At 36.4% G+C, this 17,574-nt stretch overlaps 1 protein-coding gene across 1 annotated transcript in view; it reads right to left on the reverse strand.

Annotated features, from left to right (window-relative positions):
* Positions 1–1,530: 1,530 nt before the first annotated feature.
* LOC5575664 overlaps positions 1,531–17,574 on the reverse strand; it is a 39,796-nt gene continuing 23,752 nt past the window's right edge. The window contains exons 4-6 of the mRNA XM_021848269.1: positions 16,734–16,996; positions 16,359–16,491; positions 1,531–3,384 (exon numbers count right to left, since the gene is read on the reverse strand). Of these exons, the coding sequence (XP_021703961.1) occupies positions 3,236–3,384; positions 16,359–16,491; positions 16,734–16,996 (545 nt within the window). The 3' untranslated portion in view covers positions 1,531–3,235. The remainder of the gene's footprint in view (positions 3,385–16,358; positions 16,492–16,733; positions 16,997–17,574) is intronic.

Genomic DNA, 17,574 nt, shown 5'->3' on the forward strand with positions numbered 1-17,574 from the left:
GTTCCCGACATGACAACGGATACCACAATTGACCGTCTGCGTGAATACTTCGTCACATACGGAGTTCCATCGATTATCGTCAGTGATCGTGGGGTTCAGTTCACCTCAGATCAATTCCAGACGTTTCTGAAGTGTAACAATATCACGCACAAAATGGGAGCCCCGTATCACCCAGCTACAAACGGTCAAGCCGAACGGTTTGTTCAAACTTTTAAGGACAAACTTAAGGCATTAAAGTGTGACCGAAAGGATGTGCAATTCGAGCTGTACAAAATTCTGATGGCGTACCGTAGAACCGTACATCCTTCAACGGATAAATCACCATCTATGCTAGTATTTGGGAGGCAAATGAAATCCAGACTCGATCTGTTGGTTCCTACCAGCGTTCCTAAGGATTCATCTCCCGGGAATGGAGCGTGTGTGCGAAGCTTCAAGATCAATGAACGAGTTGCAGCACGGGACTTTTTGGGATCCTCTAAATGGCAATTCGGTAAAGTAGCTGAACGAATTGGAAAACTCCATTATATGATCGAGTTGGACGATGGCAGAATCTGGAAACGGCATGTGGATCAGATGAGAGTGGGCCCTGTGGAACGAAACCCCAATATCGAGTCCAGCACGGAATGTACCGATAGATTACGACGTAGCCATTTGGTTTACTACTCTAATCAGATACCTTCCGTCGAAAATTCCGACACTGTCATACCTCAACAAACAACAGTAGTTCAAACTCCAAATAAAACACCAACACAAGCTGTCGATGAGTCTGCTGTATCTTCAAGGCCAGTTGTCATGAAGATTCCGAGCGAAAGTCAGGTAAGCGCACCTATAATCGAAAAACCAATACAGTGTAACATCGAAACACCTCGTAGATCTACAAGAATGAGAAACCCACCTAAACGGCTTGATCTTTGACGACCTATGTGACTAACAATACTAACCTTATATATATGTTGAATTCGATGTATGTTAGGGCACAGCATCTGTTGAGAGAAGGAAAGCTGTTGGGGTTTTACCTTAAACGCACAATATTATTGACCTGTCCATACACATTGATTGTCATTGATATGAAGCAAGAGAAAAATAAAGGTATTGAGTTATAAGCAAACGAACAAGCAACACGTGTTTAACTTTGCTCTTGTTATCCGGAATTTCTGCGGCCATTCTGTTTGTCTTGCATTTGGTTATAGCAGTACGATTGAAGATTAGATTTAGATTTCCAATACTCGTCAATCTACTAAATTTCCCATGTGTTTACATAGATATGTGCTTAACACAAATGTTATATTTTTTGTTTGTTTGTTTCGAAAATGTATATGGAAAGGCGATACTACTGATATTACATCAATGATGATTGTTATGATCTTTGAGTCACCTGGGTGTTCAGAATTAAAAAAAAATGTATCCCAACACAGATGAAATTGCAATTAAATTCAATATATATCACATCTTAATACTTACCATTCCTTTTCAGTGAGAAGCTAATCTAATTTAAAATTGAACGATAAGAAAAGTAATAAAAAACAATGATGAAAGATTGTTGAATTTATACATTTATTAAAATAGACTAAATCGTATCTGACTTTTATGAAAATTATTTACAACTACAATTTGTTTTCACTTATAATCGTACGCTGGGAAATAATCATTTTTCTTTCTCTCCGAATGCCTCTCAATAGGATTTCAAAAAAAAAAAAACTTGAACCAACAACTTGCGTCGCGTTTCGTCTTTGTCTGCTTGCCAATAACAATAAACCTTTTTTTGGATCTCTTCTGCCAAACTCTCGCTCTCGTTCCTATCATGCGAACGAACAAACGAAGTCCAACCCGGCACTCGTTTGCTATTCTGTATAGTACTCTCCTGGTACAAATAACCAAAATTTTATCTCACTTGTGGTAACTTGTTTAAAACCCAAATTCGCCATTATTTTCGCAGCGGATTTACATTATTCGCGTTAAAATCACATTCAATTCCGGGAGACTCTTCATTTTCTGGGTTTGCAGTGGAGCGCATCCACAAATGTTCGTTGATAGACATTGGCTTGGGAAGAAGCGATCGTTTTGTGGCGTGGAAAAGTGGGTTGGTAGGTACTTCTTACTTCAACTATCTAATGTCGATTGGTGGAGGGCAGTTTCCTTCTTAGTACTTCAACGAGGGGATGTACGAATGGGTGTTTGCGCTTTGATATGGCGATTACTATTTTACTTCGGTCAGCTGCTTCTCTATGTTTGCATTAGGGATAGTTTTTAATACTGATTCGTATGCATCGCGATGAGTCAGAGATAGAACTTTCTTCAAAATATATCAAATGAAAGAATCGACTTCCTTTTGTTCAAAAATTACATTGATTTTTTTGGTTTCTGATAGACAGCTTTGAGTCACTTTCTTCCCCCTTAAATATTATTTAAAGTTTAAGAGCGAAATTGTTTCACATAAATAAGTATTTTGAAAAGTGATTCATACGATTTTGTCTTATGTGTCGTTACGCGTATTCCACCTGATATGATGAATTAGTTTCCTTCAGTTGTTTCTCTTTGTGTGGTATAAGATTAGTTCAACGATGAGTAATACTGATTTTTTTTTTATAGAAACACGTTTCAGCTTCCACATTGTAACAGTTTTCCCTCAAAATTGACATGTATCTAGTTGCAAGACCGCATAAATGATCGATGTTATCAACCTTGTTTTGTTTTGTTTCATTGTGTTTCTTTTTGCCTAAAATTTTCCCTAAAATAGCAACTGAATATAAAATTCTCCGGGTGACCTGTTTTTGTATCTATTCTAGTCTGCGTTTGTTCAGATCAAACGATAAAACTTTGAAACAAATTTTACACATATTTACAGGGCAATATCTTACAGATTGATGCATTTGCTGCCACTTCGCTTTTTTTTCCTCTCTGTAACAACCTTCGGATCCACAACGAGTTGCTTCCCTTTGGTATTCCCCGTATTCCCTTTCCTTGCGGTAATCTCACTAAAATTTACAGCTTCCATTTTTATATCTTTGGCATTCAATTTAATCTAAAAAGTACTCTTTCGGTTAAAGATGCAGGGGAGGGAGTATCGAGGACGAAGAGGAGCCGTTACTTCTTCATTAAAATCTAAAACGTAATATAAAAGCCACTAAGATACGTGATTCGCCAGTGTGCGAGATATATCTCCGTTTGTGATAGTTTAGTGCTGCCAGTAGTAGTAGTGGTGGTGGTGGTGGTAGTTGTGATGTGGAGCACGGAGTTATCTCCGGCCGATCGAGAAGGACCTTGGCAGAACCACCGGCGACACCGAGGATAACGAGTTGAGCAGCACCAAGACCGACAGGAGCACATTTGTAACCACTCGAGCCATAAATCTCCTCCGGTGGCTGCTGGAGCTGGAGTTGCTTTCTGATGGCGAGGCGGCAGAGTTGGCAATGGAAATTGATAGAGAAAATGAAAGAGATTGTAGTTTATGGTTGTTTTAGAGCCAATGCCAGGTAAAATTGCCAATTGGTTTGCTAAAGCAGCTGGATAGTTTGTGTCTAGTTTAATGACCATCAGTCAGTGGGAGGGATATACCAAAAGCAAAAAATAGAAACACTTGAACAGAGCGAAGGGTAGATTGAGTAATACAATACAATCCCGTGCAGCAGTTTGGGTTCACCTGAGCCGCATGCAAATCATTTTTTCCTCACCGTAACCATTTTTAACCGATTTCAATAGTTTATAGCTTATCTTAACGTGAATAATTGGGCGCACATAACTGGTAAAAGATTTACAGAAGTTTCAAAAAAAGTTCTTGGGTACCCAAACTTTTGCACGCTAACTTTAATGACCGGTTTAATGATTTTAAAAAGTTTTCAGATTATTCCGCCAAAATTTCGCAGGTACTTGTTAAAGATTATGTGATAACGGTTCTAATGCCATACTGGTTTAAAATTTTGCTCGATATAATGCTGAGAAAATAAACATTATTTTTTAAGTGTAATTTTCGAAAAATGTCCCTGCGTAAACAAGATTCAAAAAAAGCTTTTGTCAAAATAAATACGAAGTAATAAACACTCATTGTACTTCAAATGAGCCATAAAGTAAAAGCAGTTTTTTCGTTCAAAACCATGAAAGTTTACATGAAAATGTGTTCACTGTATTCTATTCTCCAATTGAAACACCGTGAACACATTTTCGTCGAAAATATTTCAGTTTTGAACAGAAAAACTGCTGTTGAAGTTTCGATGATGACGATGATTACGATGACGGAGCGTTGAACGTTAAGCGCGTTGGGTTGTTGTTCTTGAAAAAAAAAAAAAAAAAAATACAATTTACACCGTCTTCAGTCAAAGGCTGCACAGACTGAACGAACACTAACATTAGGCAACGGACAACACGGAACACCCTGTAGCCCAGTGAAAATTTTTCTATATTTGAAATATCTCGTGTAGTTGCAACGGTATCCTTTGATGGAATACTTATTTTGAGCGTTCATTTATTACGTTACTCTAAAAATAAAAATTCTCAACCCCCTCCGTAATGATTTTTGTATGAATCTCCCCCTAGAGCGTTACGTAATTTGTGGATGCGCCTTTATGTATTCGTAGAATCAATTTCAATATAATATGTTCATATCTGGTGATATGACTTATATTTTGACAAATTCCTAAAGATTATTGTCATCATATTCTCATACACTTTTCCTTTTCTTTGGTTCAATTTTACTAAGTGTAGTTATTTATTCGTATTTCATTGTATACTGATAATATTTGAATACCGTAGAATAGCATGTTTGATTAAGTAGTCGAATTAATAGTTATGATACATAGTTCAAAGTCCGTTGAAGTAATATTTTGAACTTGAAATACAATTTTGAACGCATGGTCTAATGTGAAATTGTTGAGCGAAAAACATTAGCAGATTTTTTTTTAAACTTCTATCAAAATTTTGCGTTTTGAAGATACAAATGACGAACTCCATCCAAAACCAGCCGAAAAATTTTAAAATCGTGCTCTTAAAACCTTCGATTTGATTTATATTTATTACATATGTTACCAGTATGGTGAAGTAAGAGATTTCCTTAAATAAATTCATCATTTTGACTCAAGCATAATTTTCCTTTGAAAATGGCCTATGAAATTTTGTTTGCAAATTATGGCACGACTTTAATAGCGATAATCGCAATTTATTTTCATATAAATATTTTTTTTATATATTTGTATTCTAATTTTAAATGCCTGTCTGTGAGAATTTTGTTTAAATAAGTAAACTTTGACATTTTTTTTTGGTTTTAGAAAATCAACTCTTATCTAGCCAGCACAGACCCTAATTTTGTGTTTTATTGGAATTTTACTAGTATTGAATGATTTTATCGAAATCCTTATACAGTATTGGACAAAACAAGTTGCAAAAGTTTTGTCCAATACTGTATGTGGTGGATTCAAGTACATTGTATCTAAGACGTTCCACAAGAATTTTTGTTTAGAAATTCATTTGGCTTTGCTGGAAAACATTTAACAACATGGTGAAATTCTAAAAATTTGCTAATTTTTTTCGGGTATTTTCAATATAAATAAATATAATTCATTTCTAATTTACTAATGTCAAATACCCTAATCCGGGGTAACATTGATTAGCGGGGTAAGACAGATCTGAATGGCTCATCTCGTTAAAAGTTCAAATAATTCATAGATGAAGCATTTTCGAATCATGAATGGTGCCACTCTTCCTTATATTCATGAGCAAATAAAAATTAACGTCCTTGCCAAAATTGCGTTCAGTTCATGCGTAAATTTATCAACTTTTTGAAACAATGATTTATATCATTCACACTGACACAACCGAAAAATCATGTCTCGCATGAGTTTTGCAGACGATGTGATCAAGAAAAATGCGGTTGTTACTAAATATGGCATCGCTGAAAATGAATCCGCTGTTAAATCTCTTATAAGTTTATTCAATTAGGAAACATTAACTAATTACTATTAAGAATGTAGAATTTCCTCAGGAAATTGCCTACTTTTAGGCGTATTCCGTGGTTCAAGGTGTTTTTAATTTTGAAATATGTAACTCAAAAAGTAAATGACTTGTAAAAGTTTGGTCTTCATTTGGGCCATGTTTTTAGTTAGTAACGGCATTCTCAATATCGTTGTTTACTTGGTTGATCAATGTTACCCCATATCAGCTGAATGAAAAAATCACTTAAAAATTTATTTAAACATGCTTTAATCTTTCGTAAAACAAAATGAAGTAACTATAGAAGCGGTGGGTGCCAGTACTTGCTTCGAAAATATAAAACTTGTAACATTTGTATTGTGAAATGAAAAATTTGAGAAACGCTCAAAAAAATGATCAATGTTACCTCGAATTACGTAACCTATACTTTAGATAGCCGACACCAATTTTAGATTTTTACATGTTTTAACGGATAAACACGGACTTGGTTTTAACCCTTCTAAAAACCAGTCACAGTTGAAATCGAATTTTTGGTTTCTTTTCAAGTTTCATATACTTGAGTTTAAAATTTCCAATAAAATAAGTCTGATCATTTATCGTATCGGCAATGATACACATATTTTTTTTCCTCAGATTTTTTTCGGACGTACTTTATGACATAGTACAAATTTCGTACAACAAAGTCGCTCAGATATAACGTGATTTGTGCAAAACTGATAAGAAGAGCTTACAGAAATGTAACACCACACTCTTAAAAAATACGAAGCACTTAAATACTTCGTAACTTAATCCTCAATATGGCATAATTTTCTGTTTGTTTGGATGTATCATAATGCCATGATTCTCAAACATAATAATACATTTAATTGCACATGGAAAAACAGTGCATCGCGCAATAAAGCGATAATGAAGTGTAAGGCACGCCGCAAGACTTGAAATCGGGTTTCAAAAGAACAGACATTCCATCTAGTTTATAGATGTCTAATGATGATTTTGAACTATTTCATATTTATTGAGAACAGTTGACGAATTCCATCCAGAATGAGTCGAAAAAAATAAAAATCGTGCTCGATGGTCTTCGATTTGGATTAAATTTTGCACATGATTTTGGTATGGTAGAATAAGTGTTTTCCATAGAAAAATTGATCTTTTAAACTCAAGAATAAATTTTGAAAATGGGCTATATATTTTTGCATGCAACTTTTTTGAAAATTTCTTACTTCGAAATTGTTGATTTTAGAGATAAATAATCTATGAAGAAGTTGTAATGATCCGTTTGGGCTATAAGAAAAAAATATACACTGAAAAAAAACATGTGCAAAATTAAATCCAAATCGAAGATGGTCGAGTTCTGCGACTAACCGATTTAACATGGAATTCGTCAGTTTTGTATAGACATATTTACAATTTTTTAAGGTGTAAGCAATACTATTAGAAATATCGGTGCTAAACAATCCGCTGGCACTAAGCCTAAATGCACACTTTGAGTGTTTAAATGTTGTGTAAACTTAAGTGTGAACTACTGAACTTATTTTTGAAATCATTCAGCATTACAAGCATAGTTCCCACACAACCAGAACGTGCATATTTTATCTGATGAAAAGTAGTATGCAATGCGAGTGTGTATATTATATTGCGAACTAATCTGTACTCTTATACGTCTTAATTTGTAACAACAAAATTGATTTGACAGCTGCTACGGATTGATCTGACTTACTTTGTTTGTTTATGCGGGACGAAACGAAATGTACATATGAACCTAGAAAAATGCGTTTTATGCGAGGAAACTAGTCGATCAAACGATTTCGCACTCCATGTAGTGCGAGTGTGATGCTATTTGTACTAATAAACGACTTTGTTCGTAAACTGTTATGCGATTTCTGGTTGTCTGGGTTGTATGCTCATAAAACCGTATCTTTTTTCTTCTATAATCGTGGAAATGCCTATATTTAGGTGTATTATGCTGATTTGCAAAGTTGAATTTTGCAATAAAATGATCAAATACACGAGTTGTAAGAATTTTGACATCATTTTTAGATTTGGGAGACTCAAATTAAGTAGATAGAGAATTATTTTATTATCTAATCTTCTCTGTTATATGGTGATCGATTTCGCCCCAGTGTGTCATTTCCTGTTTTTGATATTAAAACCATTTTTATGAAATGTTAAATGTTACTTCATAAAAAATCGATAACATAAACTGATAAAGATCAATAAAGTACTGATTTTGTCAAAATTTATTTTAAAATACGTACATTCGAAAGGATAACATTACAAAAAGTTGTAATATAGTGATCAATTAAATCAAAAGTTTAAAAATAATTTTGAAAAAACATTCAGAGAATATCTAAGGATTACCTCTACTAATATGGTCCGGTATTTTCTCCTGAGATTCTTACATGAGCTATTATAACAATTTCTTCAGTATTAGCCTAGAGATTTGCTATTGCTGTATATAAAAAATCTTTCAAATCAAACTCATAGCTTTTTTATTGGATTTTTGGAACTTTTGGAATTCTTCTCTAATTTCGAGTATCTAATGTTTGTACTAATTCTCCCAATAACCCATCTAAGAGCTCTAGAGCTTCCTGCCAGATTCTAAATAAGAGATTTTTTTCTAGAAGTCGTTAAATAATTAGTAAAAGCATCAGCAGAATTAGCAGTAGTATGCTGATAAGACTGATGCAAATTTTGACATTTTTGCTTCCCTATGCTTTAAAGGTTTTAATTATGATGAAACTTATTCTCTCAAAACTTAAAGTGATTTGGAAGAAACTTGCACGCGCAATTTGAATTTTATATGGAAATTACTACTGATTCTTTTGTGTTCAGTTCTTCCCAGCTACAACTTTGCCGAAGACTACATTTTGATGGGCCGTAAGGATAATTTGTTATTATTAATAACAAAGTCTAAATCATGCTGAGATGATCATTCAATTACTTTCAGAGCAACACTGCTCTTTTGCTATATAACATAGTTCGAGGTCTTTTGAAATCGCAAAAATTCTTGCAGATCAAGGGTATTTTAAACCATTCTTCCAGAAATGTATCGAAGACATTTTCAAGGGCCCAATCTTGGAGGATTAAAAAGTGCGCTCTAAGGATTTTGAGGTTGAGTTTTTGGACATCTGTCACTCTGAAATCTTGGAGATTTTTTTGTGCAATTCGTGGAACAACTGCAGGTTTAATTTGAGGAGTAATATCTTTTTTTTAATAGGTGAGTCTACTTGGAATTGCGTCCTCAAATCGTCAAATCCTGCTTGTCAGCTTAGTGTCTTAAAATCATTTTCACAACTTATAACCGAATGCTTTGAGCTAATACTAGGATTATTTTATAGTATTACTCCTCCTAGAGGAAATTTGAAAAAGAAAATATTAATTGTGATAGTACCTGTCTGTTCATGAGCAATTCTCAATGATATTCAAGAAGGAGCCTATATGAACATTTGGTGAAATCATTAGAAAAACTGAAAAAAACCAGCAAAACTGCTAAAAAATCTTCCGGATCAAATTATCTGAAGACAAAAATATTCTTCAGGGAAAGAGTTCAGAAGAAGATGCAAGCATATGGTGAGGTGCTGAATTGTACTTACTACTTTACGACAAGAAACATTCCTGGAGTATTATTGAAAATAAAATTAAAATGATGTAACCAAACCTTAAATTAACAAGAGCACAAATCTAGAGAACCAGCTTGTCGTTATATCTGAAAATATGTTGAATCAGGAACGCAGATTTAAGTACTTTCTACCTTTCAATTCCGTTCTAAATATTAGAGCGTAATTAAAAGGTACAAGGTACTCAAATCTACATTCTCTATTGAGATTCAGCTCAGAGGGTTCGAACACATTAAAAAGTTGAAAACATTATAGAGTCTATTGATTAATGCTTTTTATAATTTGAGGCATGGCTTCGATTCATTTTCCTGTATAAGCTACGCTGGTTGCTCGATATCGAATACGTGTCAAAATGGTGGATGACCTGTGATATCTACTAATTAACTCACAGCTTATTGGCTTATCCGACCCCTTTTATAAATCGATCGAGACCTAAAAACTGGTTAGTATACAAAGTATAAACGGGGAACCTTTTGGAAGGTTTCTGGAGTGATTTTTGCTTAGATCAGCATCTGCAACCCTGAAAAGATACTTCTCAAGTACCTAACAGTTTATTCAGTTGAAGTGTGCTTGAGAGTTATTTGTTCAACTCTTATTCAGCAAAATTGTTTGTTGGGTTACATTCTACATTTGTATAATATTTTTTTATTATGACGATTTTTTATGATTCCAGACAAAAGGACAGGAATATGCCATGAGAAATGTTGGATACCATTCTAGATCAGCTAGAGTGGCTTCAACAACCGACTTGATGTTTCAAGTAACGAAAACCGTATTGGTGACTAACTACATTTCATTCTTCATGAAAGCAGATACTTGCAGCAATTGTAGGAAAACATCCTGAAGCAAATGGTGAAAGAGTCTTGAAAGGAGTTCCTGGAAATGTTCTCAGAGGTGATATTATAATGATTCTCGCTTTTGATATACACGACGAGAGAATGGTAGGGCTATCTTTTGTTCAATTATTGACTTATTAGAAGTTGCTTGAAATTCGAGACGATTTTTTTTTCATCCATTAACACCCCATTTTACGGTATTTAGTTTTTGTATCATCTTTAGTATTATTCTTGATATATTATTGGATTTTTTCTCCATTTCCTCAACATTTCTAATACTTTTATTTTTGTGATTCTATTAAAAACTTAAGACCTAGTTTCTCATAAAAATACTGGAAAATGTCTTGAGCGATTTCTGACATAATATTATAGATAAACTCATTTAATTTCAAAGTCTTAGAAGAATTTAGTGAGAATTTCGAGAGAAAATCGTTCCCCGAAGAACCCTGGAATTATCATTGCAGAATACCTAAAGTAAACCTGCGAGGAAATTTTGCAAGAATTTGTATAAGTTTGAATTATTTTAAGATGAATTAGGTGTCCGGCCATTTTGCCAAATGCCATTTGGCCGAACGCTATTTGACCGAGTGCCATGCGGCTGAACCGTTCAGCCGTATGCCGTTTGGTTGAATTACGAGCAAAAAAAAAAAAATAATCATATTGCTTTAACGCTGATGTCTAGGATTCAGTATGACCCAATAACTGATCAGCTAATTAATTTGTTGATTTTTTTGATGTGGCGGGACGTCATGTTTGACGCTATATAAGTGCTCCAACAGAATGATTAAATCGATTCGTTAATTAGTTCGTACTTGTGTACAGTGTCTGCATATTTCAATATACAGTCAACATCGCCGATCCTCAGTAGGATCCGTCATCGTTGAATTCTTCTTTGTGTGAATGTTTTTTTGACAATACATGCACGAATCTGGTAGAACGTGCATTCAGTTTTTCAATTACTTTTTCCCCACTGATTCTCATCCACCTACTGACAGCAAATTCAATTCCGCTAGTGAAAAAAATCATTTCCTTCAGAATACCCCACAAAAACATTCGCAAATTGCAGAAGTTGTATTTTTTATTAAAAGACAATCATGATTCATCAACTGGAGGCATCACATTGCCGTTTTCTTGAACCAGTAATATGAAATTCATTTGTATTTTTTTATATTCAATTTCCAATTTCAGTGCCTCTAGGTGAAATTGAATTTTGAAATGACACCAACAGTGGGTGAAACTGAATGTGTGCGTGTGTTGCACCCACTCTCTTTCTCGTCGCATTCGCACTCGAAGTCAGATTGGCTTCTTGCTAGCGGAGTTTGTTTTTGTTCGTTTTTGCACTGATCGGGTATCATTCGGCTGAATTTTTACGACACTGCTTGTAAACTCCACATATTGCATAGCTGACAATTGGTACGATAGCTATGGTTTGAAGAATGAATTTTTACTATGGGATAATAAGTTTGTACTTACATTACAGTACTAGCGTGTTTGGAACATATCTGAAAATATCTCCATAGTAATTTCCATATAAACCTACATTGTCTTTAGGCCACCTTTGAATCACCACCTAGAAAGCTGAAAATTTGACAGAACACAATTTTAATGGGAAGGATGGTAAGAAACATATGGGAGATTGGATTCTCAAACATTTTTAAATCTTGAACCGCCCTATTGGTACGCCTCTGGGTTACCAACGGTGTGCAAGGGTTCAGAGTGTTTTTAAATGATCTCATCCGAATTTTTTCCTTCTTTTGACGTTAACTACGTCTTAAGCAAATATATTGGGTGCCAATTAAAAATTTAAAATTTCGCGACCGTCACGAAATTATGTAAGATTATGAACGCTAATAACTCAGTCATTTATCGATAGATTTTCAATATTATACCACCAATCGGTCGGAAATGTATACAACAATTATCTCGAATGGAGAAAACTATTGATTATCAACAATAAATTATTGAAAATTGGGAAAATGTCGACCCCTTTCTAACGCAACCAATCACGTGCAAGCAGTTTTTCACGCTTCTTTTACGTTCCGCTTCGCACTATAAAGGCAGCCGGATCGCTCATTCTTCTTTTTGCCGTCAGACTGTGAACATGGTCGGCGAGCAAGTCTCGAGTGCCTTTCGCATTCTCAGCTCAGTTTTCAATGGGACGCGAATGGAACAACAACACGCCACCGCGACTGAAGCCTCTTGTCATCGTCATCGCCACCGCAAACCTAATTGGGCGAGTAGGATTTCAACCAGTGCGCCGCCAAAATGTGTCCGTGTTACGCAAATTCAACAATTAAATCGGCCCTTTTCAGAGCCCACAAATGTGTTTTGAAGAGTTATTTGTGTAATATTCCCTAATGTGTTAACCACATACTTGCTATTATCTCTTAACTCATCTCTTAGCATCATACAATAATTGATTTATTACGAATAATTGACAATACGGCAATTTAAGGATGTTTCCGAGGACGCTGTTGCAGTGCCGTCGGGATGCAATAACAGCATAATGCTCATCTTGTACATCCCTTACCAAGACATCAGTTCCATATAGCCTATTTCCCAGATAAGAAAACGAAGAATTTGAAAGGAGAAGCTTCATCTGCAGGATATAAAGCATTCCTCCTTCGTTGAATTCGGTTTCATTCTGTTTTCGCTATCGAGCTGGTAAGAGTTCCTCCAAACCTGCCCAGCTCCTCGCTGCCAGAGGGCAGTTGTTGATCAAATCCAGCGTCCGGATTGTGAAATTGCTCAAGATTTCCGAATGGACTCGCCTTCCAGAATTGGCCCTGCAGGAATCAGTGCACTAACGCAAGATTTGTATGAGATGACTGAAGAAAATCATCCAAAGCCGCTTGTAGAAGCACTCGTCATCGGCACCGCAAATCTCATCGGGCGAGGAGGATTTCAGCCTGTGCGCCGTCCAAATGTGTATGTGTTACTCGAATCTAACAATTCAATAGGCCCTTTTCAGGGCCAACAAATGTGCACTAAAGAGTTAATTGTGTAATATTTCCCAATACCACATACTTGCTATAATCACTAAATTCTTCTCGTAACATCATACAATATCTGATATGTTATGAATAATTGCCAATAGGGGCCTTCCTTAGCCGAGTGGTTAGAGTCCGCGGCTACAAAGCAAAGTCATACTGAAGGTGTCTGGGTTCGATTCCCGGTCGGTAATTTCGTAATGGAAATTTCCTTTATTTCCCTGGGCATAAAGTATCATCGTACCTGCCACACGATATACGAATGCGAAAATGACAACTTTGGCAAACTTTGGCTTATTTAATAACTGTGGAAGTGCTCATTGAACACTAAGCTGATAAGCAGGCTCTGTCACAGTAGGGACGTTATGCCAAGAAGAAGAAGAAGAATTGACAATACGACAAATTGAAATTTACGGTGGCGATGACGATATCGATGACTATTTGAGCTCCTCACTGTTCTCAAACTCACAAACCATTATAACTAAAGGAAGGTTGCAAATATGACAATTGACTCAAATTCAAATGCAGCAAATCACATAGCGTAGTTAACGTCATGCGGTCGTGTCTTGTACACAACCCCCACTGATTTTCACTTAGGCTATTCTATCGAGTTTTACTGGTTTCATTCCACCCTTTTTTTTCGCCAACACTTTATTTTTCTATGAAACGTCGAGAAATGGTGTTACTATTTTTGAACGGTTTTTGAAACTGAACTGAACTGAAAACTTTTTTTGCACGGTACACATCCCCAGTGAAAAAAATAATCGGGTGCAATTCGGTTCGTTGACATTACCAAGATACATGACTTAGTCCAACATGCTTCATTTAACATGTGTTCGTCGTAATTTATACTTTGTATGACTTTTAAATTGTTTATTATGGATCTTTATGTATGTTTCAGATAAAACGGTTTGGAAAAATTTCCGTTGCCCTGATGGTCTTGTTACTAAAACTGTCAGATATATACCCGGGCAGACGGAAACATCAAAATCACATCTCGAAACGAACAATCGCATATCTCAATTTGACATTGAAAAGTTGTTAGAAAATTTTATAAATCTCAGAGCTATAGTTCAACATCTGAAAATATGTAAACAAGATCAAAATAAGTTTTTTGATATGAAATAAAGCACATTCAACAGCAAAATGGCGGGACTGAACAGTGTGACCCCGGAACAGTAGTCTCAGAAAGCAAAGAAAATATTCACTTGATCTCCCAACAGATAGGCATAGCCGATCGGTTAACAGCTCTGTGTATTGATCTGAAGTTCGAGGGTTCGATCATAATTACTGGCTTTAAGATTATTTTTATTCTTTGCCATCTGTCAGGCCATATTTTGATATTGATTTGTTGCCAGATATTGTTTTGATCTTATAATATTTTAATAAGATATTGTTTAATACTTCTCCATATAATTTTTTGTGACAATGTTTTTGATCTTGATAATGGTCAGTTATTACTTTAGAACAACAAATTATGATCTTGATCATTTGTTTCCACCTGCTCGGATAGTATCCACCAAATTTTCAATTTATGTATATGGTGTAGTGACCGTATAATGTTTATAATCCAATACGCTACAAGAATTCGAGGTTAAGTTTTCCGACAAGGTTTTGCGTTGAAACCATCAAACTTATAGTGACAGCCGATTCAGCATAAACAAGAACATGGACTGATGCCCGAGTTCACTAATTTGACGTTTGAGCGGTTCCGAATTCACTAGTTTCCATGGTCACTTAAATAAGGGGTCATGCACAAATAACGTCAAGCTCCAAGGGGGAGGGGGTCGAGCCAAGCGTGACAGGCCTTACAAAATTTTCAAGGCATCGCTAAAACGTCAAATAGTGAACCCATGCATAGGTCCATTGCGTTCTAGCCAGCGATGACTATGATGATTAGAATGGAAATTGAGCAATCAATAGCTCTGGATTTTCCTAGAATCATTTTTTTTTCTTGTAACGCGTAATATGTAGGGTAAGTGTTCCCTTAGTTGCGGTAATGCCGTTTCCACTGATTTTATTATATTAGCCACCGAACCGACACTGCCAATCAACGTATTGACTTGAAATACACGGAATAGTTGAAAAGAGCGTTCAAGTTCCTTCTAAACTGATGAAATATCACTCAAATTGCTAAAACTTTTTTTTATTTGTACCAATTAGTTGCGGTAAAGTGTTCCAATAGTGGAGAAGCCCATAAGAAAAGAACGGATACCGCAACTATAGGAACACAAATTAAAAATATACCGATACTAAAGAATCTGTGTACCAATAGTGGAGGAATTATTTTTCACTGACATGGCGTGGATTACTGCGATGAAATCATTTTTCTCATTAAGGCGAAGTAGGCCGTCATTGGAATTTGTACGCGTCGTTGATGATTGTTGCTAAATAAAGTCACAATTTTGAGTTGAAGAAAATCGATTTGCATTGCACTGACGCAACTGAAAAAGTATCAGCATACTTTCTGCACATCTGTGCATATCGTGATACTTTTCCGTATCAGTATTAACTATGTGGACTGAGTTTTTTTCACTTTGAAATTGCGAGCCGCAATGTCAACAAGGCTGCCAAAACGAATGACGGGCTACTTAGCCTTAAGTCAATGGTTGTTACTTCCCGTTACAACATTAACATGTACATTAATTGCGCTTCTTGAATTTAGGCGGTTTAATGAAGTTCAATCGTGCTTAGTACCTCCACTATTGGTACATCTACCCTATCTCCTTAACTCGATGGTCCCTTTAATATTGAATTGAGTTGGAGAGTTGACTGTAGAACAATATCCTCCTATAGGCCGATTTTAAAATTGTAGAATTATTCCCATTGTATGCACTTGTACATACTCAAATTTTGACTATGGTTTTCGCTATGAACAAATGAACTTAATATCAAGGAAATATCATTAGAACGTCATTAAGCTAAAAAACAGTGCTCAAGCACTCATCATCCCCGTTTGAACAAAAGAAAATGTAACATAACTATCATTTACATACCTTGCCGATCCGCCCGGGAACCGTTCGGATGCAGCGTCTCTTTCGACTCGAGCGCCGGTGGTTTCGGTTGCTTATCACCTTCCACACTTTCCTCGTTGCTCTTCCAGTATACATGCGCTATCGTTGCGACACACTGCGAAGTAAAGCAGAAACAACACACCGGGATAGCGTCATTATGGCCATTTTCACGTCATTCCACGCACGGTGTGTCTGAAACTATTATAAATGAAATAAAATGACTTATCTTCCGATGATGGGTGAAGAAATGATGCTTCATTTTATTTCGTTCATAACAGTTTTAGACACACCGTGTCCCCCGTTTCCCAGACTTGGTTGAAAAGTCCACAAAGCCTAACGAGCATGTAGTGCACTTACTTTCAGCTTCATATCACCGCGTTTGAAATGCCGCAGCCTAACTCGAAACTCTAATCCTAAAACGGTAGTCTCTAGGCCTTCTCTCCCGGTTATCACAGTGTCGTAACGGCGTAGAATGCTGGGTTCGGCCACCTCGCCATTGATGAACCACGTCAGCTTGGCCGCCGGTTTAGATCGACCCGAGGTGCAGTTGACCCGGACGACGTCACCGATTTGATAGCGAGGCCTCCCGCCGGTGATTTTAGGATCTGTGTCCGGCAGCGCTGTGGAGAACGAGACCAAGAGAAACGACAATGAATTCCACGCACTGTTGCATCTCTGACCTGGGTCAGAGGGATTTTCCGACGAGCGAGAAGAAGGGTTGTAACCTTCGTCTGCCCCACCCCCGGACCGTGATTGCATGACTAGCCGAAATTATTACTCAGCATCACGATGGCGGTGATGATGGCTTTGAAAGCCCTGTGACCGACGATGACTGGCTCTTAAAATTTTAGGATGCTCATTCCCAACCCGTTCTGTTAACCCTTTCAGGACGGATGACCTAGCTTCAATATTTGACAGTATAAAATAAAAAACGAAAAATATGTGCACACTTTTTTCGGATTAGGAGCAAAGAGCTTGATTTTCCGCCTGTCGATGCTCCTTAAGTATAGCCAGATCAACTGCACTTACGCAGGGAACCAACCGGACGACTGCTTGGGACTAACAGACACCCTCAGTGTATATGTGCTGGTGATCTTCAAATTTTAGGCAACAATGGCGCCTGCCTCGTCAGAATGCAGACCAATGGGGGTAAAGGGAGTAATTGATTTTAAAACTGGCCCACAGTAAACTGGATATA

Source organism: Aedes aegypti, chromosome 2 (genome assembly GCF_002204515.2).
Source record: "Aedes aegypti strain LVP_AGWG chromosome 2, AaegL5.0 Primary Assembly, whole genome shotgun sequence".
Taxonomy (NCBI): domain Eukaryota; kingdom Metazoa; phylum Arthropoda; class Insecta; order Diptera; family Culicidae; genus Aedes; species Aedes aegypti.